Source organism: Schistocerca nitens, chromosome 6 (genome assembly GCF_023898315.1).
Source record: "Schistocerca nitens isolate TAMUIC-IGC-003100 chromosome 6, iqSchNite1.1, whole genome shotgun sequence".
In the NCBI taxonomy this organism is placed as follows: domain Eukaryota; kingdom Metazoa; phylum Arthropoda; class Insecta; order Orthoptera; family Acrididae; genus Schistocerca; species Schistocerca nitens.
Genome location: NC_064619.1, coordinates 393,070,552 through 393,098,095, shown reverse-complemented (window position 1 = coordinate 393,098,095; position 27,544 = coordinate 393,070,552). Strand labels below are relative to the sequence as shown.

The window sequence follows — 27,544 nt, the reverse complement described above, 5'->3', positions numbered from 1 at the left end:
CGTGCGACGACCGCAGGTCAAATGCACTGCATGGTCATACCCTGAGGTGATTTAAACCCACAAACCGCCCACCAGAGCGTTTTTTCACCATGTATTGGCATTATCCTTAAGTTATGAGCATGAGTGTAGCAATCAACAGTATTATGTCCGCAGTTAAATCTCCCATTTTATGTTCACTGCTTGTGGGTGTTTTTACCGTATTCTGCTGCTCCTTCAGTTTTGCAGTGACCACTTGGCAGCTGCACCTAATGATAAAACAGTTGGAGGAGTGAACAGATAGCATAGCTTCTAAATTTTCTTTGGGGAAAAATGTGCTGGTATTAATTTTAATTGTTCCTGTTGCCTTTATAACCTATCTGTTCTTATAATGAGGAACACTGGTCTCAATTTTAAAAATACAGTGAGGAGATGAGAGGCTGACTTGGTTGCCACACTGAAGAGTATAAATGCCAAAGCTCTAAAGGCAATGAATATATTAAAATACCTCGGCCACAGCTCATGGGGAGCAGATAGAAGACTGCTTCAGTTTTACAGGGCTTTTATGTGGTCCTGTCTTGACTATGCACGCGTGACCTGTGGCTAAGGTTGGTCGTCATATTTTAAAATCATCAGTGCTGTTTACTATGAGATTAGGTTGTTAACAGGGCCATCTAATGAGGGAATGGTGCAGTTAGATGTGTCAAAACCCACTCTGATACTTTTCACACAGGAAGACTGCGGCAAAACAAATGCACTGTCAAAATTTTAGCCGCTAAGGCACACTGCAAGTATTATTTCTTATTTTATTTTATTTTATTTTTTTAATATTGAAGCTACTCATCGTTGGTGCACAAAGATCCATTTATTATGGCAGTTTGTACAGCCCTTCTTGTCTAGTGTACAATTGGTGAATAAGCAGATACAGCCATGACATGAGAACGTAGCACTGCGTAGCATGAAGTCCAACGCGTGACACACAAAAATTTTAAGCACTTACACCATACCAAACATGTCTCAAATGATTAATTTTTTGAATAACTTGCAATTCATATCTCAGCTAAACTGTTGCGGAGGTATTTGCTATACCAGTGAGTAGCAGAGGAAAGAAAATAGAGGCAATGTGTGATGTTGAATTACAGATTACTTCCATCAGTCAGGGTATTACTTGATTGATGTTGAGTATTTTATAACAATTCTTGTAGCAAAGTTTGTATGAAATTTTTAATAATGTATATTTTATTAACAATGAGACATTTCCTTGTTTATTCCCTTAAATTGTCTCAAAAATGCAAAGTATCTATTGAGTGATGAAATGAAAGATTTTCTTTCTTTACACCAGGCACACCTGACAAAATATTAATGCGTTCAGACACTTCACAGTAATTAACTAGTTTTAATTATAGAGAACTGGAATGAAGTAAGAAATTGTTGTGATCATTGTTCCGCATATTGTGCTGTGTACCAGACGTACTTGATCAAATTTGTAGAATGTGGTGATACAAATTGACACTGCAGAAATGACTGATGTTTAACAATACTGTTCCGCTGATAAACCTGAAATGACAGAGCTGTTGGAAATTATACTGTCTGATGATTTTCTGAAAAATTCTTTACACTGTAAAGAAAATTGTATGTAAAGTAACAATATTATGAAAAGGAAAGAAAGTGAGCTTTCGGCCACCAAGGCCTTCGATGGACGTGCGCGCGCGCGTGCGCACACACACACACACACACACACACACACACACACACACACACACACACACACAGTCTCTGGCTACTGGGCTACTGAAAAGGCTAGACACAGTTGAAAAATGTTTTATCTAGAGGCTGAATCACACTAATTAGATGTGGATGGAATCCGAATTATATTGACCGTCTTTTTATCCTCCTGAGGACAGAGGTGTTTCTATGTCCAACTAAGAGTACAATGAAAGCAATGAATTATTCTCTGCAAGTGGTAACAAGACATTTCAGATGCAACATTGTAGGTAAACAGTCATTTCTTTCTTTCTTTTTTTATGGTTTTGTGAGTTTTATGTTGATGCATATTTTGTACATCATGTAAATCTTTTCTCCATTTATATAATTCATTTTCAGGATTTTACAAAACAAAATTAGCGACACTCACCACTTAAATTTGACTGATTTGTCCTCCTCCTGTTTAACAAACAAAAAAAAAAGTTCAACCATTTCTTTGTCATTAAAAGCTGTTGCTGCACGTTTTCTTTGGACTTGGAAGGTAGTCTATTTGTGTTCTGGAGTTTAATTAGCACAACGATCATTTTTCGAGCCACACTTCATGAAATTGTACAAGTTATATCGTGTTCCTTCAAATACTTGTCATTTCCCAATTCTAATGAAATGTTGAAATCATTCAAATTAATGTCCAACAAATTAACTAATACATAACACATATTATGTAGATCTTCAGGAGAAGTAGGTGATTTCGATTGCACATCACATTCTTCATATTTCATATTTGCAAGTTTGAAAATGTTAATTGGATTCCACATTACTGTAAAATCCTGGAAGCTGCACAAATACAGATGTTATTCACAACCACTGCTAATTATTATGAACATTAACTGAGTTACAAATTTGAGTGAATAGTAACTTGAACAATTGTGTCACAGAAACTATTAATGGAAACTGAAATTCGCTTTACAAATTATGACAGTGTTATGTTTATTGATGTGCCATCAACCAGAGATATGTGCTTGCCACGTTGTGCATTGACTGTCTGCTACTGCTATGGCAGTGAGCTGGTGAGCTACAAATTTGGCAGTGTTCATCTTTTTTTTCTTTTTTTTTAAAAATACTTGCATTGTTTATCAGCTACAATTGAGGTCACTAGAGGAATAATATATTTAGAAGAAAAAAAAAGACAGGACACCTAAAGCCCACCAACATTCAAATCATCATTTCTCAGTTGCAAAAAGGAGGGATTTGATTTCGCAGAGCATACTTTACCCATTGAACTGGTGAAAAAGTTATGTACGTTTTTCTCTGGCATTTGATGATGGTACCGCCAGGACAAGTTCAAGAACATTTTTTTCATACAAGCAATATTTCATTTATTGCCCATTCCTCCATTTTTCTAGATGAGCAACATATTTAGTGCCTCCCTCCTTCACTCCCTCACACACTATAGTTCAATTCTTTTATCTTGGCGGCTCGCGCATGCCCGCCCAGACGCGGGAGATTGCTGCGTTGCCAGTTGCCCACGACGCACGCGCCAATAGAAGCAGCGCCATAGTATAGCATATTTCGCAAGCTTACGTTTGGGGGGGAGCGCGCAGTTCATGAAGTACAGCCACCACGGCCGCATTAACCCTTTCGCTGCTACAAAGGCGTGCTCCCTGCATTCCGCGCTGTGCGCGAATTTGTCACTGCACTGCTCGCCTGTGCAGACACATCGTGTTCTGACTGCTTTGACACTCTTATCATTCGATTCCACAAAAATTATTTGGCCCAAAAATTAGATTTTTACACATCTTCTTGACTGATACCTTCCCCCCATAAATGACTTAATTTTGTTTCGATGTTCAACGCAGTTAATATGCAGCATTAAATATAGTAAACCATTGCACGAAATTTTGAAGAGTTTGCAGAGGTAAAAGTCCATAGAGTATACTTTCCGTATGGTCGATTTTAGTTGCCACAATGTTGAGAATGAAATGTGGACAAGATACCTAAATTTCATATAAAATTTACTGTATAACAATATCTCATTTAAGTACCACATAGGTGTCGTATGTAATATTGAGAAATATTCCGTCTTTCGCGACTGTAACAAAAGTTTTATTTACACTGAGCACGTTTGGCTTTATTTTAAAGCACTTCAATCAATCAAAAGGAAGTAGACAAAATACATTAAACAAAACTGTGGACTTACAAAAACATTAGGACTTGAATATGCCGTGTATCAGTGAAGTGCTCTGAGCTATGTCAAATATAATTTTTGCGTGTGGCACACACAAACATCATTTATTTGCTAAAACACTGATCAGCCAACACAAACGTTGAATATTGTGTTACCGCAGCACAAAACTACGAAAGGTGACTTGGCAATGGAGGAGACAAATACTGTCCACTGAAGATGCTTCAAAAGAGAGAAACGCGTCTGGTCTAAATAAGTTGCTTATTACAGTTGCAGAAGAGGAATATATTTCAGTACCATTGGTGAAACTGCAACTGTGGAACAAAAACAAGAAAGAGAACATGAGTACCATTGTGTATGTGCCATACCTTTCATTGATTGAAGTGCTTTAAAATAAAGCCAAACGCGTCCGGTGTAAATAAAACTTTTATTACAGTCGCGAAAGACGGAATATTTCTCAATATTACATACGACACCTATGTGGTACTTAAATTAAATGAGATATTGTTATACAGTAAATTTTATATGAAATTTAGGTATCTTGTCCACATTTCACTGTCAACATTGTGGCAACTAAAATCGACCATACGGAAAGTATACGCTATGGACTTCTACCTCTGCAAACTCTTCAAAATTTCGTGCAATGGTTTACTACATTTAATGCTGCATAATAACTGCGTTGAACATCGAAACAAAATTAAGTCATTTATGGGGGGAAGGTATCAGTCAAAGAAGCCGTGTAAAAATCAAATTTTTGGGCCAAATAGTTTTTGTGAAATCGAATGGTAAGCGTGTCAAAGCAGTGGGAACACCATGTGTCTGCACAGGCGAGCAGTGCAGTGATGACAAAATCGCCCACAGCGCGGAATGCGGGGAGCACGTGTCTGCAGCAGTGAAAGGGTTAATGAAGAGACAAAGCACTAGAAATTTCAAAAAATTGCATTCAAACGAATATAATTCGTGAAGTAAGGCACTTCGATATTGTTTTTAAATCATGAAAATATTAAGCACCACACAAGGTTTGAACTCATAACCTTTCACATAGAAGCCCAACACCTTGACCGTTACGCTATCACGGCTCGTCCACTTACATAATGCCATGAGGACTATAACACGTCACACAAAATACTGACAAACACTGTTGGTATAGCTATGAATTACTCACGCTTCGTCGAAGTACAATAGGAAATAAACAATTACCGCTGTTCTTTATTGTGAAAAAGCAGTATAAAAGAAAGTCTGCTATCAAGACATTGTTTTTGTTCTATTACTTTATTTATGACTGAACGTTTCTAAAACTGAAGACACTCGTCCATGCTCTGCACTGCAGTCGAGATCTGGCAACGTCGTTCTCTGTTCATTGGCTGACTGTGTTTTGTGACGGCAGATGCGCAGAACGAACCTAAACTCGGCCGCCAACATAAATGACGCGCACTTTAGTTGATATTCCTGGGGCTTCAAAATAAATTTAAATCTAATGGGCTTGGAAATGGATTCTTTATTATGATACATCCTGTGTACAAATTTTGCACTATGTGCACCTCTCACACCCCTCTCCGTTTGGCGCCCCAAGCGACTGATTACATTGCTTGGGTCTTAAACTGATCATGGCCATGGAAAAGATAAGACTTAGTTACTAGTCCAACACTGCACATGTAGTTGCAGGTAGAAGTGTTATGAAGAAAAGTATAAGGCATTATCAAGGAAGATCGCACATTACATGGATTCAGCCCTTTCTATACTGAGCTGGTATATATTGTGAGTGCTGTAACCCTTTAGTGAAGGTGCATCAGATAGTTTGAAATGTGCTCCTTGTAAACACAAGTACAATGTGCTTCAGTGGGCAAGCCTGTAAAGATTTAACTTTCAGCCGAAAGCTAAATCTGAAATCTCTTCATTGTGCCTGGCTGCAACTCAGCATGTCACCTTTACGATAAGTAGCAATCTGTCCTTTTCCTTTTATTGTTGATGTTTCAACCTGGACTTTCCATTGCTCATTACGCAGCATAAAAGCAGGAATGGGTGAAAATGGAGAATGTTCCTATTTTGTGTGTGTGCATATTGATGGAAATTTTAATTGCAAAAACAGTGCTTGAGCATCTTTAACATTAACTTTTTCTTTTTGTGTGATTGCTAGTTTCAAAAATATGCACACTAACTTGTTAATACATTGTACCAATTTATATTCATTATTAATTTTTTAAGGTAACCCATTACTTACAGGGCTATTCATAAGTGCCTCTGGGGTCTCAGAAACCTACCATGCAAAAACTACAAGGTGTGCAGAAAATTGGCATAAATCAGTGGATAGAGCATGCCTGCAAGTTTTGATTTGTAATACACACTGTGGCGTTGTTGCATTTGTCACTAGTAGAGGTCAAGTATGTTATAACATGGCATATAATGCAGCAATGCATGCATTCTGTGACCTCAAATTCACTAAATGTGAGTCATCAGTGATGCTTCAGTGAGGAACACATGCCATGAGATTTGATGTTTATCTGGTGGGTGGGGGAACAGGCTGGCTGAGATAGTTAGCAGAGAATGGTGAAGCGTGTGTGAGAATGATTCACCAGGAACCTGAAGAAATCACTGTGCAAACAGAAAACTAGTCATCTGTGTGGCCCATTCTATGCAAATTCTGCATGTAAAACCATACTGAACGCATTTGTTACTTGTGTTGACTATTCAGAACAGTGAACGTTGTTCTGACTTTTTCAGTGACTTGCACCAAGTAATGGAGGGAGACAGACAGTTCAATTTGTAACTGCTAGTTGCAATAAGTTGGAGGTCTACTGTAGTTAAAGCTCAAGATCCATGCTTATTTCATTAATGAATCATCATAGTTAAGAAATTTTATGTAGAATAATAACAAAAGAGGAAGGATAAATTGCTGCTCACCACATAGAGGTGGTGTTAAGACCTGGACAGACAATGAAAAAGAATACTAGAAATTTCTTGTTGTTCCATTGTGGACTTTCCATACTTAGAAATTTGTCTTGGTGTAAATATGCTTATTACATTTCAGTGATTCAGCAGAGAAGATGAAATGTGGCACCTCTAATCATTGGAGAATACTTATGATGTCAATATCAAAATAAATTATGGAATTCAGTCTTAGTCACATTTTAATTCAGTAGATAAATTAAAATGGGACCAAGACTGGGAGTTCTACAGTTTATTTAGTCCAGGAGGAGGAGCCATTTCAATTATTGAAATTTTTGTGACTAACAAAAATAAATGTAATGCTACTATTTCAACTCTGTAGTGTGTGTAAAATTATGCTACTTTATAAGGTTTAGGAGATAAGCCAAATTTCTTGTTTTTACTACTTGTTCTCCAATTTGTATTAAAGGTATAAAAGATGTTAACCATGCATTAATTATAACACTTGTTACCAGTGGCATGGCCATCATTATTTACTTGTTTGTATTTTTCAGGTTGAAACAGAACGCAGACGTTTAGCTGCTCTGAAGATTAAAGAACCAGAGACACACTTACAAGTGCCTTTAGAGGAAAACATAAATAGAGTAGTTGTTGAAGGAGATGAGGCACGGAACATTGATGAAGCCATTGCTGTTCTCAGGTAAATCTATCTATCTATCTATCTGTCTAATGTGTGCGTGCTTGTGTGCGCACATGTGTGAATGTGTGCAATTCCATTTCCAAACTGAATCCTCAGCCTGGCTAGACACTAAAAAAATTACACCTTCTGTCAGTCACAATGCTGGTTGATCATTCTGTGATTTGCTGACTTCCATAGTTTCCTGTTCCATCTTGACTTATCTCCTCACCGTCATGCTCTCACCCACATAAAATGTGTTTTGCTCCCTCATGCAACTTTATTATCTCTGTCTCTTGTACTCTAGTATGGCTTATCAACTGTCTCTATGATCCCTTTACATTCACTCGTTAAGTCAGTCAGGGTAAGTGTGGTTCTAATAATCCCTTACCCTCTCCTTTTCCTTAAGTTCATAATTTTTGATTAAACAGACTGAAATTTTCATTTTGTTCTCAGATTCATAATCCAGTTTTTTTAAAGTTTGTACTTAGTCAAGCATGGTGGTTTTATTTTATTTTTATTTTTTCTTTTTTCTTTGTTGCAGTGACAAAACTTCAGGAGTTGACAAACATCCAGAGAAACGGTTAAAAGCTGCATACACAGAATTTGAAGAAGCTAATCTTCCCCGTATAAAAATGGAAAATCCTACACTTAGACTGTCACAGCTTAAACAGATCTTGCGAAAGGAGTGGATGAAATCACCACAGAATCCCCTCAATCAGCGTCTGATGTCATAGTTAATGTATAATTAGAGTTTTGTGGTTAAATGATGTGTGGACTTGTTTTCATTATTGTGTAAATGAGGCATTAAATCTCTGAGTGCAGTTTAATGTGTTATTTTCGCTGTTGTGTAAAATACCATGTAATTGCAGCTTCTCACCATTTTACTGTTTTTCATTAAGTTTCACTGTTTTGTTTGCTGCAGGTTTATAAGCAATTGGTGTGCTAAGTGTTATAAGCTCTCGTCCTCCTTAGTTTTAAGTGAACTGATCTTGTTCTTAAGTATTCACTATCGGACCTTTGAGGGAGACACTTGCAACAGTCAGTGGTTTCATAGAAAATTAGACTGCAGTCTGTGCATGTTTGCACTACAAAATTAATGACAAAAGAAGATAAGTCTTGTGGAATAAAAGATGACATTCTTTAAAATAGTTTACTTAACTTTCAAGAATATAAACACATCCAACCATAACACACTCTATCGCTGTCGGGAAACTGACAAATTCCATAAATCATTCACTCTGAAAAAGGCACTTTGCATATTCCTGTCCCTTATCTCTTTCATCAATGTTCATTCAAGTTCATTAATTTTCATTCAAGTGATTGTCCCCACCACTGACCTCAAGCATTCTCTGTTACTGACATTGTTGGCATTTTATGACAGTGCCCTATCTGTTGGAAAAGCCATGATACTACAGAAAGCTGGCATCTGCTGCTAGGTAGCTGGCTGGTAAGGAAATCGATCACACTATCTTTAGAGTATGTAGGGAGTGGGCAGCATAATATGTATATCACATGAAATGTCTGACCAGTTCCATCTTGTTGGTTCTTATTTTCAGTTGCCTTAAATGGAGAAAATTTTCTGATTCTGGACAAAATGTATTCCCCTAAATAAATGTGTACTGAGTTTGGAGAATCACCCAGAAGAGGGGTATGGGGTATTCACGCTTGTGTGTAATTGATGCATCACATAATATGCTTTGTCAAACAATGGGAAGTCTAGGTTGAAATAGCAACAGTTGTGAAAAAGACAGATTGATACGTGCCATAAAGATGGCATGGTAAGTTGCAAACAGGCACAATGAAAAGGCTGTTACACACTGAGCTTCTGATCAAAGCCTTCTTCAAAAAAGAAAATAAAAGAAAAAACTAAATATACATATTCGCAGAAGCAGTCACACCTCATACACACTTGAACACTATCTCCGGCCAGACTGCAGCTGTTGCATTGAACAAATACAGCAATTTGGAGTGGGGCAGGGAAAGGGAGGATAGAAGAAAACAAATTTGGGGGGGGGGGGGGGGGGGAAGAACACTATCTGGTGGAGCACACAGGGACTACAAGGTGGCAGGAAAAGGCTGCCAGGTGCAACGTTGGGAGGCTGTGAAGGAGGAATGGAGAATGCAAAAGGGGAGGAACAGAGAGAGGAAAAGACTTCTTAGTCCATTGGCAGTGTGTGGTGCCCAGCAGGGGTAAGGAGACATGAATTGAGAGGTGGTGATTGGACAGGGAGATGGAAACTGTTGAGTGAAGTGTGTGGGGACCATAGGTTTCCTGTCCCCTCATCCTCATCGTGTGTCACACTCTGCAAATGCACCCATCTGTCTTTTCCATTTTGTTCCCCCCCACCCTTTTCTGCCACCCCACCCCCTTCCAGCCACCCTACAATATGCCTGGCAGCATTGTCCTGCGACCTTCTACTCCCCGAACGCTTACCAGACAGTGTTCTTCTCCACCCCACGTGTATCCTGTTATCCCTCCCCCTTCCCTTCTTCAATCTGGATTGCTGCTTTCGTGCAGCACAACAGTTGCAGTTGGCTAGAGATAACGGTCGTGTGTGTATGTGGGAGGGAGGTAGGTGCCTACTTTGGTGAATATTATATATTTTCTGAAGAAGGCTTTGGCCAAAAGCTTGATGTGTAAAAGTCTTTTTGTTGTGCCTGTCTGCAACTCAGTATGTCATCTTTATGGCGAGTAGCAAATCATATGCTGTATGGCAGGCATGTATCTGAATGTTTTTGCTAAGAACCTACAGGCACATGTAACTGTCAGAAACATTCTCTGATCAAAGTAGTATTTGCTCTGTCCCAGTGGAAATGTTTTCAGTTGGCCTCTTTTTAAGGTAAGAGATTGCAAAAGACTTGAGATGAAGATTAAATATAGTTGTTGTTAAGGGTTCGGGGTTGGGTTGTTTGGAGGAAGAGACCAAACAAAGAGGTCATCGGCCTCATCGGATTAGGGAAGGACGGGGAAGGAAGTCGGCCGTGCCCTTTGAAAGGAACCATCCTGGCATTTGCCTGGAGCAATTTAGGGAAATCACGGAAAACCTAAATCAGGATGGCTGGACACGGGATTGAACCGTCGTCCTCCCGAATGCGAGTCCAGTGTCTAACCACTGCGCAACCTCGCTCGGTGTTGCTAAGCAAAACAGTTCAACAGAACATGGGGATGGAAAAACACTCACTGACTTTACTCCACAAAAACATAAGAAGCTTTATACAAAGTTTAAATTCCTATCATTACAGGAAAATTATCAGACGAATGGTTAGATGTTTTATGTTTATCAGAATGTGCTCTTGAAATTGTCACTCAGCATAATGAAAAGGTAGGGGTAGGCCTGTATAGATCATAACTTAGCAATACCAGTAGTATGCAGATACCAGTGGGAAATATTTTCAGCCACATCAAGCAGTTAATCAGAGGTGGTAAACTGATTTACCTGGATAATTGTACAGATTGAAATATGAATTCTTTATTATAGTTTCTTATTTTCTCTTACTTTAAGTAAAGGTAGAACAGTATTTTTAACACAAAGTGCCCCATAGTCCAACAATGGCTTTGTGATCTTGCATTGCATCCTGAGAAAAGAGCTTCCAGAACGAGATAACAGAAGTGAATGTGTAGAATGGCGATTGGTACTGATATTAACTGTTAGCAGTATTTGAACATTGAGTCAGTTTCCAGAATTGGGTGGTCACATCACTGTAGTGCTTCACAAAACTGCTAAAATAGCCCCTTTTAGAACCTAGTAGGACCTTAAGTACAACTTGTCCCTTGTCTGTTAACATGTTCTGGCGTGCAGTTGGCAATTAGTAAATAGCATTGCAAAGGGCGACTTGCGTCGTTCCAAAGACTATCTCACAATCTATTGGATAGTGAGTGCTTACGCAAATCATACCAATGAGGAAGGTAAAAAAAAAAATATAAGTCACACTAAATTATGAGGTGAATTAGAAGGGTCTCTGGTCTATGGCGTGTGGCATTTTGAATACTTGGCATTCTTCCTATGGTGCCGAATGAGCTAGCTTAGAAATTGACAGTGTAATTGAATGTCATGAGCACAGCAAATCAGAATCCTGTATTCCCTTCGTGATAAATGATAACAGACAACTGAAAGTGGATGGCTGTGCTTTGACCTGGCAACAATGAAGTCTCCCATGTTGGAGCAGGAAGCAGCTGTAAATATGGTACATGCTATAGCTTCATTGGTGGATGTTATACAATATGGCATGTGAAATGCCTTCAGTCAAAATAAATATTGCTACTATTATTTAGTAAGAAATAGTGAAATGAAATGGTTGAAATAGATGAAGGATTGGCTATTTTGAAAAGGATATTATGGAACTGTACCAACTATCTGAACAGGACACTTGAATGAATGAACAAATCTTACGTCAGTTGTGGAGCTAGCAAACATCGTTAAGTCAGTTCCAGTTGTAATTGGAAAACCTGAGATATGAGCTTGCTGCTACCAAGTATTTAAATGTGTAATGAGATTCCTTTCAGCTTAATATAAGACTTTTACCAATCATATGCCAAATTCATCTTATACAAAAGCAGTAATACACAAAAATTGTAACTTAGCTGCCAGCTTAATAGGTGCAATGAGTTATGATACATGGCACAAGCAGAGGTCACAACTACTTCCAATTACATTAATAACTGACACAATAAATTTTTGCACTCAATTTTAAGCTTTTGATGTGTTTTTACTTGTTACTATTAGCATTCCAGCACCAAACAAAACAAGATTACATGGCCTTTATTACATAGGTACTTACAAATATTAAAAGTATAATATTCTGATCTCGTACAACTTTTTATTGTTATAACAATTGTGAGCAGAGAAAATGCTGTTCACTAATGTCTAACAATACAAGTCAGCAAGACTACGTGGGATACAAAAGAACGAAGCTTTAGTCAGTGATCTGTTTTCTTACCCTGTGCATTGGCTTATTGTGACAGTAGTCTACAAAATTTACATTATTATTCTAATTTCATTCATTTCTTTCCTAATTAACAAACTTGAAGCTTTTTTCACTTCCTTTATGGACCCTATTACTTCTTCATTTTCACCTTTGACAGCATTTGAGAACAGATTTAATTCATATGTATCCACTGTTTGATTCTCTCCTTGCATGTTGAACCTACTTTTCATTTCATTTTGCTGTACCTCTGCAACTCGTCATTGTAATCACAAAATTACATAACTACACTTCGTGTTCTAATAATACCATATAAAAATTGGTCTGCCTAATTCAACATCTGCGAACCAGTGGATTCAGTTACTGAAAACCACTGTAACTTGCATCACATCAGTCCAATGCTTCAAATTGGATACAACTGTGTACCAACTCACAACAGTTAATAACTCACAGGTAACCAACATTGCCTGTGGTTGCTCTCTCTCTCTCTCTCTCTCTCTCTCTCTCTCTCTCTCTCTCTCTGTCTGTCTCAAATAAAATTGAATGAAGTATTGAGTCATATCAACAATGCAATTAATCAGTTTCATAAATTTGTATTATCTGATACAAATATCTGAAAATAAATGATGGATCCTTTCTAAGCAGTTGTAACTGATTGAGATATCACAGTGGCATATGGGATTTAACTTTTTTTTTATATAAAATGATTACACATCATACAAACTTTCAAACCTTTACACCTATGGCTACAATGTTCATGAGTGATTGCCAGAGAAGATATGTGGAGGAGGAGCAACAGGGTGGGCGTGGTGGTGGTGGTGGTGGGGGTGGGGGTGGTGGTGGTGGTGGTGGTGGTGGTGGTGGTGGTGGTGGTGGTGGGATGGTTGGGGCAACTGGAAGCTGAGAAAATAGGTATCACACACACACACACACACACACACAGTGACAGTGACAGAGAGAGAGAGAGAGAGAGAGAGAATTCAGCAGAAAGACTGCTAAGCAGTTCTCATTCTTTTCTTCTGTTCCATGATTAGTGATATATTTTCAGTTACACCTTGAATCACATCTCTGGTTCACACACATTAATGATACCAGTGACATCTGGAACTGTGGCAAGCATAGCCTTTGTTCTTTCACCTTAAACCTTTAACACCTGCTCTGCAATCCACTTCATCTGTTCGCATTCCGCTCAATGAGGTACATTTGTGGATATTTGTCACCTCTCTGATTGCTTAATGAGAACCTCTGTCCATATGAAACAGGTAAGCACCAATAATAACTCAATTTTTACAGCTGTTAACGTTAAGACACAAAAAGGTACCTCCCCTGCAGTCTTAGCTCCTATGGACACCCCATCTGCAGTGGGAAACTTGAAGTAGCCTAAGATGATGATATCTTCAGAAAGCCTTTACAGATGTAAAATATTCAAAAACAGATTTCTGTATCATTTATTCTTAGACCAAAAGACTTGTTACCATTGTGAATTGGTCACAGACTGGCACTCCCCTAAAGAGATCAATCACATCCTTTGCCATGGCTTCTGCCCTGAAAAGATACCATATCCCAAAGTGGCGTTCCATCTGGCAATATTTTAAATATTGTTTCTTCATTTTTAATTAATATTGTAAACAACCAGCTGAAAAATGCTCATGTGAGAGCACGGAAATGGTGAATGTGCTCTGTTTAAAAGACAGAAATGTGGGGAACTTGCTGCCTCAATCCTCATTCTGCCTTCCTCACCAAAAATTTTGGCATGTGAACATATTTGTGCTCTTTTAACATAGAATATTCTAAATCCTTTTCCCAGTCTCTCTTGGTAGTGAAGCCTTCATACTCAGCCATCTCACTATCACTGTCTACATATGTCTGTGACCCGCTGTCACTGTCTTCATCCCTCTCTCACTGTCTTCTTCTCTCTCTCACTGTCTTCTTCTTCTTCTGTCACTTTCACTGTCTCTCTGTCCCACTGCCATTGTCTTTCTCATTCTTTCTCTCTTCTGTGCTATTGTCTCATCCTTTTGCACTCACAGTCTGCTACCTTTCTCTTCAACCACCGTTGTCTCATCTCCACACATGTCCTTGAGGATGGTTTACTCTGGTTTTTGACCCCCTAGATTGGGAAACTGTGGGTATAGGAGATGGAGGAAGTGGGCACATTCTTTTGTGTTAAAGTTCGTCGCTCTGACGGAGTTCATAACACCCAAGTGTATGTATGGTCTCCATTCATTTCTCTTTTTTGATTTCCACAGTCTCCTTTCTATTTTGCTCCAACTGCTACTATCTTCATTCATCTCTATTTTTCTTTTATTGCCACAATCTCCCACTGACCATTGCTCTCTCTTCCATCTTTGGCTCTCACTGATTATTGTCTTCATCCATCTCTCTTTCTCTTTCGTTGCCATTTTCTCTCTCTCTCTCTCTCCCATCCTCACTGGTTCCCTGCTACTCTCTTTCAGCAGAAAAAAAGCATGACTATGTTTGCACCCTAACATTTTTGTTAGGGAGGCAAAATGAGGATTGAGGCAGTTTGTTCCTCATTTTTCTGTAAGTGTCTTTTAAAGACGAGCATATTCACGTCTTCTGTGCTGACAGGGGCATTTTTCAGCTAGTTTCCTCTCCCTCCCTCCCTCCCCCCCACCCTTTACAGCAGGATGTGCTGCTTATATAAAATGAATTCTGTGGGTTAGTAAAATTTTGTCAGTTCGTGTTTCAACACATTATATACTTTGCCACATATAACAACAAGCATAAAGTGTGCATGATATGAAGTTAACACAGTATTGCATGTCATCCTACATAGGTTCCCAACATTTTTAGGCTACACATACGTTTACCAAAACATTTTTTTTTTGCAAATACAAAAAATTTCATGTGGCAAAATAATTTTTTTCAAGGTGCTTAAGCCACCAGGTGGCACCATCGAATAATTTTCAGGTCGAGACAGCCTTTACAGGTGTGAAGTGCCCAATATACAGACACAGTGCATCATAACATTTTATTGGTGAAAAAATGGTGATCAAAAGCCTCGGAACCCTTGCCATTTGTTCACTACTTTAATTTAATCTACATTTATTCCTCAAACTGGATTTTACTTGCATAAGTAGGGTAACTTTGAACCTCTTTATCTCGGCAATGGATAATGATATCAGAAAAGTTGTGAAGTTCCCAGAGAATATAGTCTTTAGAACAGTTTTGACGATCTACCATGAAAGAATTTGTAGAAGTGACCATCGCCACAACTGGTACTTTTCATATCCAAAAATCTTGGTTTTTTGGGGTTTTCTCAGGAACTACCCGTTAACAAATGGTGCTTTTATAAGCTGCCTAAGGTCCACCCTAGACCACAACAAATGCAAAAAACCAAACAATTTGCTGGGGCTGGAGGAAGTGTGTAATGTATAAATTTTGAGCTGTCTTCTAGGACAGCTCCAGTAAAATTGTTATTCCAATAGGTGTACAAATGGTCAGCAGACAAAGGGCTATTCAAAACACTTGACCCCTTATTTCTGTGATCAAGATAAGCTATGACCCCCCCCCCCCCCTCCCGAAAAATGGCATGTTTGTGCACAGCTTTTTGGAACATTGGTATCGAGCACTGTCGTGCATGGTCCAATATAATATCAGTTGATTCACAAATGTTGGTCTTTGTGATTGTTTATAAAGGCTGGAAGAGTGGGCAGGGACTAAAAGATTTAGTTTTTAGTATGATTCTATTCTGGCCAAGTGAAACTACCACCACTTCTTCTTCTTCTTCTTCTTCTTCTTCCACGAGAGGATAGTTATTTTCTCTTTCCAGTAATTTCAACTCTAATCGAAAGGTTTTAATCCTTTCTCATCGATTACTTGCTCTGTACAGAATTGCCATGACAAAGGTGACCGTGAAGATCCTGAGTACTTAAAAATGACGTATCAGAAACTGGGATGCACAGTAATTGCTGCAGGCACAACTTGACTGGTAAATAACAAAGTAAAGAAAAGAGCGAAGTAAACAAGCAATTGTATTTTGACAATGGTAATAATTCTTATGCCAAAAGGGACATTTCCAGGAAGACTTTCCATAACATTTATCAGCCCTGAGAATTTAAGGTATTGAACTGCACTAATTATTTGATAATACTACAATGATAAACCAGTGCTTTCATGTGAGTTTTGCGCCAGAAAAATTATGAATTGTTTCATTAAATAATTATTTCGTGTTGGCCACATTCTGACGTAACAAACTACAGTAGCCACTAAATCATTTAAATTATGTCCTGCATCTGACAGTATTGTAGGTCTCAGTATAGTTTCCTATACAGGAAAAAGCAAAGGTAATTCTAATATTTGTTTACTTCCAGAAGTGGAGTCCTTGCTAAAAAGTTGCAGTCTGGGTGTAGATGGCTGATGACCATATGAAGGGTGCCCTTGGTCTGTCTTTTGTTATCTCTTTTTGTTCCTGTTTTTTCACAAAGTTCTCTTATATTAGATTGACAGATGACTAGAATTTGAGATATCCAGCAATAAAATATTCTGTTTAAGAACTTTGGTGAAGGAGCACAGAAGTGGAGTGCCAAGGCTGATGTCTTAAACACTAAAAACTGTGATCACCCCTTCCCTCATTCCTAATCAGGAATTTTCTCATTTAATTTATAAGTAGTTGGTTTCTTATACAAACCTTTCCTTTTTTTGAGGCAGTGTTGCCTGACCTTTAATGTACTTATGTACTTCAAGTTATTTTAGATGGAAGTAGTAATGAGGTCCTGACTACACAAGCCATTTATAGATGCTTGGTCATTTAACAGCTTATGCTTCATGAAGTTTCATCTTAGGGAAGCTGCACAGTATCAGCTGTGTAAATAAACTACACCATTCCACCAACAGTGTAGCCATTGTGTACACATTACATAAAATTTGAAAAAGATTGCTTCCTTGGAGAAGTCCATTCTGTAATTGCCATTTAATTATTTTTTCTGAAGAATTCCTGATAAGCCTCCAGTAAGAGATGCAACATCAGAGTTTTTTTTTTGTTTTTTTGCAGGCATTTTTCATATTTACAAAAGTAGCAATTTGTCCTTTCTTCAAAACCATTCTCAGGATATTGAGGGCTTCCCACATCTAATGGGGCTTCCCACATCTAAAACCATTTTCTTCTGGGTTGGTGTTTTTATTGATAGTTGCTGAGATTCTGTTCAAAAACATTGATTTTATAAGTTTAAATAACTGATGGTAGAGAAAATGGGTGGAAGTTGTCTACTTGCTTAATGTACATTCCTTGCTTCACTGGTGGGTTTGTCATTGTTGGTTTGTCACTATTGAAACTCTGGTTTAGGTGGAATGTCGAGTTTGGTGTCAACCAAATCAGTTTTAAAGGTGCACAATCTTATTAAATGGTTGATATAGGCTGTAACTCCAGTGAAGAGCAGAGGTGGTGAGTGTGTGTTTTGTTTACAGGGCTATATGGATCTTCTCCAAGGACATGGAAAAATTATCCCCCCCCCCCTTTCCCTTCCTCACTGACCACTAATTGAAAGGGGTCAGTTGAAGCAAATACTAAACCAAAAGAGCATATCTGCAGTTATTGCATGTTTTATGTTTGGGAAAATTCGAAGGCAGTAACATAAAGATGAAAAAGAAAACAGTCTGCTGGCCGGAGTGGCAGAGCGGTTCTAGGCCCTACAGTCTGGAACTGCGCGACCGGTACGGTCACAGGTTCAAATCCTGCCTCGGGCATGGATGTGTGTGATGTCCTTAGGTTTGTTAGGTTTAAGTAGTTCTAAGTTCTAGGGAACTGATGACCTCAGATGTTAAGTCCCATAGTGCTCAGAGCCATTTGAAAACAGTCTGTACAGCAGACAGCACTTTGTAGCTGTGTGTTTGGAACTACTCGTTCATGCTGCTCATTCATAAACACACTAATTAACATGAACATACAAACTATTATTAAATTGAGGGTTAGCACATTCAACATCTACTTAGTTGTGCCAACTTCTTCAGTGGTGTGCCAAAGAACAACACTAGCATGAGTTTACAACAGTTAAAATTGCAAAAGTGTGGAGCACCAAAAAAAGTCTTGTTTTCTGCCTGTTTTCCTTCAAGCAATCCCTTCAGTTAGTGTTAGATTGTTTAATTTCTCATATACCTTGAAGTTTCACCTTTCTTACTGGCTGGATAATATTTACAACTGGTGGTCAATTACGTACCCCAAGAAAATCAGGAGACCACAGTCGAGTTGGCGTAAGACACTCTCAGATAGTTGTAGTGCATTGGGCACAGCAGCTTCACGTGACAACTCGGTCAACTGTGTAGTGTGATTTTTGTAAATATTTCCATGGTACAGCCTCATTGTTGCCTCAGCTATATAGATGACTGTTGTTCTCACCTGCAGCCATTAGTGCTTCACAGCTGAAAGCTGGCAATAGGACTGCTAGCTATTAGGGATCTTCTTACGCCAAATCAAGTACAGTAATAAAACTCTATGGTTCTTCTCATTCATTCCTTCAAGAGCCCCACAAAGAATAAGTAATTGCATTTTATGTTGCTGGCAGATTTTAGAAACCAAACTGAGGGCTGTGTTGCTGCTCTGCTCTGTTCTGTTTCCAATATCTATGGAAATACACATAGCAGGAACAATTGCCCTCTTTTTCAATGTTCTCTCCCTTTTCACTGAATGATCTTGGAAATTTAATTTTTGGGGGGAACTGATAGTGCCTAAAAGATACAGTTGCTTTAACTGATCTTTCACCTAACTTTTAAGATATTCTAGCTCACTCAAATGTTTACTCTTTAGTGCTTTATCCTGAAAACAATAGACTGCCGCACAAGTCAAAAATTGTTCCATTTCTTGAGTGTGGGTGACTGCTGTAGCAGTTCACAATCAACATGCCTGCAGTGTGGTCAACAGCTGTAGAGATTCTGTGATATATCTTGTTTATCATTTCGTTACACTGGAGCGAGGTTCTACATCTATACTCTGCAAACCATTGTGAAGTGAATGGCAAAGAATACCTCCCACTGTACCACTTTGAGGGCTTCTTCACATTCGATTTGTGTGGAGTATGGGAATCTAATCTTGTTTTTGCAGTCGGTACGTTAGTGATACATAGGTAACTGTTCCTAGATTCCTCACTCTTGACACTTATTTCAGTTAGGCTTTCACAGTATAGTTGGACCATCTTCAGGAATCTATCAGATCAGGTTTTTTGGCAACTCTGTGACACCTCTCTTGGGTCAAACCAACCTGTGACTATATGATGCCCTTCTTTGTATGTCAGTATCTGCTGCTAGTCTGCAAATGGATCAAACACACCTGAGGAATATTCCAGGAGTTGTCACCCAGTGTTTTGTAAGCAATCTCCTTTGTAGACCAACTGCATTTTCCCAGTAACCTAACAATAAATCAAAATCTGGTACCTTGACTGAGCCTATGTGCTGATTCCATTTCTTATCCCTACAAAGTGTTATACCCAGGTATTTGTCTGAGCTTACTGATTTTAATTGCAACTAATTAATATTGTAATCACAGGATACTACATTATTTCATCTTGTGAAACAGTTTTACAAAGTCATTAATATGCAACATGAGTAGCAAGGATACAAACACACTTTCCTGGGATATTCCTGGATTTATTACCTGTATCGATGACTTTCAATCAGAGATGATAAAATACTGTGTCCTCCCTAGAAACAGTTGCAAATTTCATTTGATATGGTTGTCTTTCATTAATATGCATTGGTGTGGCAGTGACACAAATGCTTTGTGGAAGTCAAGAAATATGGCAGCTCCTTCACTGCTTGATCTGTGGCTTTCAGGGTGTCGTGAGAAAAGTGCAAGTTGAGTTTCACACACCTGAGTTGCCAGAATCCACACTAGTGGGTATGGAAGTGGTTATTGTGTTTGAGTTCAGATTATGTAATGTGATTTTTTTTCCAATTGGGCAAAACTTTTTTTGTTCAAGAGATCTGCAGAGTATTGTGGTTAAAAGTGGGCTAACCGAGCTGAAAATCCTGTATTGAATTTGACTGTAGCACTGCTGGTGCACTCTCACTACCCCTTCTTTATTCTAAACCCGACAGATAGTGTTCATTGTACAGTACTACACAGATGTTTTTTTTTACCACTCTTTAAGATACGCAAATCATATTATTTCCAACACTTCAGCAGCTTCACACTTACTGTGAGACTACTGTTTTTACTCATACAAGTAAACAGTGTAAACAAATACTTCCAACTCTCCTAGTTGCAGTTAAATACACAGAACAAAAGCAAGCACCCAGCACATGGAAGAGATGTGACAAGGCATTAGACCAAGTCTCAAAGAAGTCACAAAAAAGGTAGGAGGGCCTTATTTCACTCTTTGTTCCCTGTTGTGTATGTGTTATAACTGCCTTGGTGCACCTGCTCACAAAAGTTGGGAATAATTGTCTACCGATAAAATTTTGCCAGAATGAGATTTTCACTCTGCAGCGGAGTGCGCGCTGATATGAAACTTCCTGGCAGATTAAAACTGTGTGCCGGACCGAGACTCGAACTCGGGACCTTGTTTGGGTAGCTCAGTTCGTAGAGCACTTGCCCGCAAAAGGCAAGGTCCCGAGTTCGAGTATCGGTCCGGCACACAGTTTTAATTTGCCAGGAAGTTTGATAAAATTTTGATTCAACTTTTGAACTGTTGATTAGAAGCAACTGTTAAATACACCACACATTATCCCACATTGCTGATGTAATAAGGCCAGCACAGATACTTACTTCACAACAGATCATATACGAGGGCGGTTCAGAAAGTAACCTCCGATTGGTCACAGTGCGGGTTGTGGGGGGAGTAGCGACGCCATCTGTGCGTTCACGCACTCAACAGGTCAGTCGGCATCAAGCCGTGGTCGAGTGAACGTCGTACCTGCGCTAGTTTAGTTTTTGTGGCAGTTTGAAATGTGTGCTGCAATAGAAGACCCCGCCAAATGTAAGGATATTCTGCAGCAGCTATTCATCGTGAGCTTTGTGCCGTGTACGGACCAAGAGTTATGAGTGAAGGAGTTGTCCGTGAATGGGTACGTTTATTTAAAAGTGGACGAGAAAACGTTCATGATGAAGAGAGGAGTGGTAGACCATCATTGGTGACTGACGAACTCGTTCAGACAGTTGATGCAAAAGTTCGTGAAAATCGACGTTTCTCAATGTCGGAGTTGTCTACTGGTTTTCCACAGATTTCTGGCTCGGGTCACAGCGGTTTGATGACGAAGAGCTCAAAGATGCGGTCACAGGCTGGCTCCAGGCACAAACGGGTGATTTTTATGCAGAAGGAATTTCAAAGCTTGTGAAGAGATACGATAAGTGCCTCAATCGCTATGGAGACTATGTAGAAAAATAGTGCAAAGATGTAGTTGTAAGATGTATATATTAAAATATTTTTATTTAACTTGGTGTATTTTTTTTAAATCAACCGGAGGTTACTTTCTGAACGGCCCTCGTATTTGTACAGTACTTTTGTTGTGCGAGTTCCCCATTTTAAACCAGATTGATGACATCTTTCAATTCTTTGCATTTTGTCTGTAATAAAAACCCATAGCTGGGATGTGACTGCCGTTAATATTGTGACACACATCTTTTTCCACTCTACATGATACTCTCTAATTTAACAATGGAAAACTCAGGATAGAATGTAACAATATTATAAGGAAAGTTGCGTGCAAATGCAACTCACAGCACCAGTACATGGTGGGAGTAAGGAGGAGGGAGAGTATGGTGGGGTGGCAGACAGTGAAGTGCTGCAGGTTAGACAGAGGGAAGGGGAGAGGTTGGGGGGGGGGGGGGGGGAGGTAGCGGAAAAGGAGAGAAATAAAAAGACATTGTGATGGTGGGAGCAGCAGTCTTAATGGCCGAAAGCTATGATTGTGAGAGTCTTTTTGTTGTGCCTATCATTGAGTGAGTAGCAACTTTCCTTCTCATAATATTGTTACATTACATCCTGAATTTTCCATTGTCTGATTTTTGCCTGACAGCTTTTCTTTGATCCTAACCCACTGCTGTTTTCTTTTGTTACTACTTTCTTCCGTATCTTTATACTCAATGTCCGTCCTCCTTCCCTGCGTTTCTCTTGTTGTCTTACAAACCGCACTGCACACACTCCTTACGAGCCACACTGTATCAACAGTCTCGGCCGCATACAACAGACGGCTACAAGACCACGCTGATTGTTGATGCAGTTTAATGTTCCACATTACTCCCGCCGATATAATCATCCTATACTTTCAAACTGATCACTCTCCCTGCATCATTTCCTGTATTTTTGCATGTTAACTCTCGCACCTTCCTGGTGCCACGTGATCTTGTATCTCATCCTACAAACCCCTTTCCACCCCAGTTCACTCACACTAACTCCACAATCCAGTCACATCTGCCATCCCCCTTCTTCACTTCTATCCACTCTCAGACCTTCTACCCACAGTAATATATATTTTTTATTAGTTATTCTTTACTTTGATCCTTGTGACTTCTCGCCAATTTTAGTGAGTTTTCGCCTTTCGCTATTGTTGACTCTCTCAGATTTCATTTTGTTTCCCCCTTTTGCATCCATTTCATCCTTTTCGTGAATTTTCACACATAATTTTTCGCATTTTTCCACCACCATGGATCCTTACTCATTCCATCTGTGTCAGTACAGAAAAGTTTCCTAATCCCTAGCCAGATCCCAGCCCCACACACTGTTCCTGCATTGTTGCCTGGCTCAAGGAGTCCCCCCTAATGGCCTTACCAAATTACCCATATAAGGCTGCCACCCCTCCTTCCACAATGACCTCCACCTGTTCAGATTCCGCCAATCCTTAGCCCTCACCCACATAGTCCTGCAAAACCATATCAACCAAACTCAAACCTCCTTGCAGTACCTTCTCTCCATCTGCAAGGTTCTCCTGCTATGCAATCCCACATTTCTGAAACCCGTAACACACATTGAAACTCTTGCCCTTTGGGAACTTGAGCAACATGCACAATGCCATCTCAAAAAGCTCTCCATCCTGCTCACTTCCTACTCCTGCCTTGAAGTACCACTCTCTCCACCTCTACAAAAACCTCCAAACCTCCCCCATGTCCCCTCATATCTGACAAACCCTGTCTCACAGACCTATTACTCTTTCTCCACCTCCCCCTCCCACTCAAACTCCCTCCCACCACCACTCAGAATCCAGAACCTAAACAGACCTGCAACACAGTCATGAACCTTTCCTCCAGAAGCCTTAGCCCCACAGAAATATCAGTCTTTTCCATAGGTCTGCCTGCAATCATGCAGGACTTGTTAATGACCTCCTCTGCTTCTCCCGGTTCATACAGTGGAAACACTTTTTTGCCACCAACTCTACTAATCACTCAACTAAAGACCAATATTGAACCTTGCCTAACTCAGTTCACTCCTCCATCCAGCCATGATTCACCCAAGCTGCCCCCAGATAACCTTTCACCTTGCCTCACCATCATTCCCCAATTCCCCCAACATGCATACTAACGTAACATCCGCAGAAAGAACCGCAGTCCACCATTTAAAAACCGATCCCGACCTTATAATCCTATTGCGGACAAAGGCTCCACCACTGTTGTTCTGAACTACAAGGATTACCTGGCAGAAGGGCTCCGCCAGCTGTCAGATACTTCCACCTACAAACCTTGCCACAGTGACCCCATTCCAGTAATCGAGCACGATCTTCAGTCATACTCAAATCTGTAAGCCCATCCCCGAACTTTTCCCCGGAGTCCATCTCTCTGCTCACCCCTACTGATCCCCACACTCCTGCTTCCTACAGTCCATAAACCTAACCATCCAGGACGCCCCATTGTAGCTGGTTACTGTGCCCCCACTGAGAGAATCTCTGCTCTCGTAGACCAACACCTTCAACCTATTACCCGGAACTTGCCCTCCTATATAAAAGATAAAAATCATTTCTGCTCCACCGACTCTCCACAGTTCCTGTCCCTTTACCACGTGGTGCCCTGCTCGTCACTCTTGATGCCAGCTCCTTTTACACTAACATTACCTTTCCCAGTGCCCGACGGATTTCAAACCAACAACCTCCTTCCTAGTCACCATGACCAACTATATCCTCACCCACAGTTACTTCTCCTTTGAAGGCATTACCTACAAACAAATCCAGGGTATGGCTATGGGCACCTGCATGGCACCGTCCTATGCCAACCTATTCATGGGCCATCTAGAGGAATACTTCCTAAAAACCCAGAATCATAAACCTCTCACCTGATTCAGATTTACTGCTGACACCGTTGCTATCTGGATCAAAGGTGAGGACACCCTATCCACATTCCTCCAGAACCTCAACAACTTCTCCCCCAATTGCTTCACCTGACAAGCCACCTTCCTAGATGTTGACCTCCACCTCAGAGAAGGCCACATCAGTACCTCTGTCCATATCAAACCTACTAGCCACCAGCAATACCTCCACTTCAATAGCTGACACCTGTTCCATTTCAAGTAGTCCCTTCTGTACAGCCTAGCCACCCATAGTCGTCGGATCTGCAGTGACGAGCAGTCCCTCTTGAAATATACCGAGGGTCTCACTGAAGCCTTCACTGACCCTTATCATCCTCCCAACCTTATACAAAAACAATTCTCCCATGCTTTATCTTTCCAGTCTCCCACCACCTCCCAAAGTCCCACTGTCTGGCCACAGAAGAGCATTCCTTTCGCAACTCGGTACCACCCGGGACTGGAGCAACAGAATTACATTCTCTGTCAGGGTATCCATTAGCTCTCATCATGCCCTGTGATGATAAATGTTCTGCCCACTATCCTGCCCACTGCGGTATTCCGCCATCCACCGAACCTACACAATATACTCATCCATCCTTACAGAACCCCTGCTCCCAATCCTGCTCATACCCCTGTAATAGACCTAGATGCAAGACCTGTCCCATACATCCTCCCACCACCACCAGTGGTCTACAAGCTAAGCTGCAACCACTGTGCTGCATTCTATGTGAGTATGACAACCAATAAGCTGCCTGTCCATATGAATGGCCACTGACAAACTGTGGCCAAGAAACAAAGTGGACCACCCTGTTGCAGAACACATTGCCAAACATGACATCCTTCATTTCAATGACTGCTTCACAGTCTGTGCCATATGGATCCTTTTCACCTATACATCCTACGTTCCCGTAACTCTCTTGGCCTCAGCCTTCAGTAGTCACTGTCCTCACTCATCCTGCCCCTTCCCTGTTCCCATTCCACACCTACACAGCCATCATTCTACCACCACACCCATTCTTGTTATTTCTCTCCTTTTCTACAACTCCCCCCGCCTCCTCCCTCTAACCTGCAGCACTTCACTGTCTGCCACCTCCACCATACTATCCCTCCTCTTCCCTGCCACAGCCTCCTCCTTACTCCCACCCAGTCGCCATTCCCATCATGCTCTGGTGCTTCTTCTCGCAGTGTGGTTTCAGTTGCCTGAGACTGCGGTCGTGTGTGTGTGTGTTAATGATGAAGGCCTTAATGGCCAAAAGCTATAATTGTGAGAGTCTCTTTGTTGTGCCTATCTGCGAGTCAGCTTTTCTGCTATATGGTGAGCAGCAACTTTTCTCTATACTGTTTGTTGTTCAAAAATGTTCCTTATTAACGTATTCATGGTTCTAACATTTAACTTTTAAGGAAAAAATTAGAGAAAATAGAAAATGTTTTGTAGAAAAAGAATAGCATTACTTGAATGTTAGTGTGGCTATAAAATTATAACATTACTCGAGAACTTACATTAACAGCACAGCAAATTAAGAAAGCATGGGAAACAAAATTTGGACGTAACTGTCCTACAATCAAGTCAAACCTGTTAAAAGTATCGCTTGATATGATTAATCAGTTTGAACTGAGTCTTTTATTGTTGTGACAAAAAAAGTGTCCTATGTAACAACCTCCTCTTCATACTTACCCCTTGCTGTAAACAGTGCACATTCAAATCACTGACTAGATAGCCTAATTTAAGTTTTCCATCGTTTTCCTAAATCACCTCAGGAAAATGCTCTCAATTAGGCCACTGCTGGAAATCCCCATTCCCTTAAAATTCCAATATTTGTTAAATTAATGTCCAATTGTAGTAATTTTGATGCTGAAAGGAGGGGAGGATTTTAGGGGAGGGAGTGAAGGAAAATATGTGTAAGAACAGGACAAAATCCACAACGGATAAAAAAAATTTTATTCGTTCTCCGTAATGTACAAAAGGATTAGTTTTGAATTAACAACGGTACTTATATTCACTTTTATTTTGTATCTATCTTTGGCTTTAATACACAATTAAAAAATACAATCATTAGTAGTTTGTCTTTCACCTACAGAAATTACTTATGGCAAATGTCATTATTATTACAGATAAAGGAGTGTCTGAGACCTTGATTACCCTAGCGTACTGAGCACTGGGAAGGCAACTCTGTAAGCCAATTACTTCATGGATCTCAATTACTCTTCTGTTTTGCGGTTCTAAATTCCTAATACCAAATTTTTTGCGATACTTGCTCATGTTCCTGTGATTTGTAGCACCATATGAAACAACAGGAGAGTATTTGTTTTCACTGAAATAATACATCAGTACAGTTTCCTAAATGCTTCACTGACAACTGAATTGTGAGAAATATGATGCTGTACTGCATGTCTTCTTTAGCGATGTGGCAAGGATTTATAGGAATTTAATGTTTAAGTTCTAGCACTGTTCTAAACAGAATAAACATCTGATCTGTAATGCTGAAGATGGATTTCAGGCCACAATACAACTGACATAGTAGAGAACTAAGTTATCATTGAAAAATCATCTTGTTGAATTTCTACATATGTATAGTTTTTGTGTTATATAATAAGGAAACCATTGAAGAGGGTTATTCTCAGGCCATTAGTAAGCAGAACATGATATTTACTAAAAATTCATTTAAGTGCACAAGAAAAAATTACAAATCTCTAAGGAAGTTTTAAAAGTTAGATGTGTATTTCTGTAAAAGAGAGTTATGGAGAAATTTTAAGCCAGATCTTATGACTTAGTAAAATGCAATCATTGATTATAAAAAAACAGATGTAGGTGAAAGCAGACTTGGACAACCATGCACTTCTATCCATTAAGAACCCACTAACGAACCACAGAACTAAATAAATAAAACTTACTTCCAGTCTGAAAAAAGGAAATAAGAAGCAAACTAATGAATATTAGCACAGTGTGAGCTAATGACACACACCAAC

At 39.7% G+C, this 27,544-nt stretch overlaps 1 protein-coding gene across 6 annotated transcripts in view; it reads left to right on the top strand.

Annotated features, from left to right (window-relative positions):
- Window positions 1-8,254, top strand: part of LOC126262338 (coiled-coil domain-containing protein 124) — a 44,280-nt gene extending 36,026 nt beyond the window's left edge. For all 6 annotated transcript variants that reach the window (XM_049958902.1, XM_049958904.1, XM_049958907.1 and 3 more), the window contains exons 4-5: window positions 7,303-7,448; window positions 7,969-8,254. In XM_049958902.1, coding sequence (XP_049814859.1) covers window positions 7,303-7,448; window positions 7,969-8,161 — 339 coding nt within the window. In that variant the 3' untranslated portion in view covers window positions 8,162-8,254. The remainder of the gene's footprint in view (window positions 1-7,302; window positions 7,449-7,968) is intronic.
- Window positions 8,255-27,544: the final 19,290 nt, after the last annotated feature.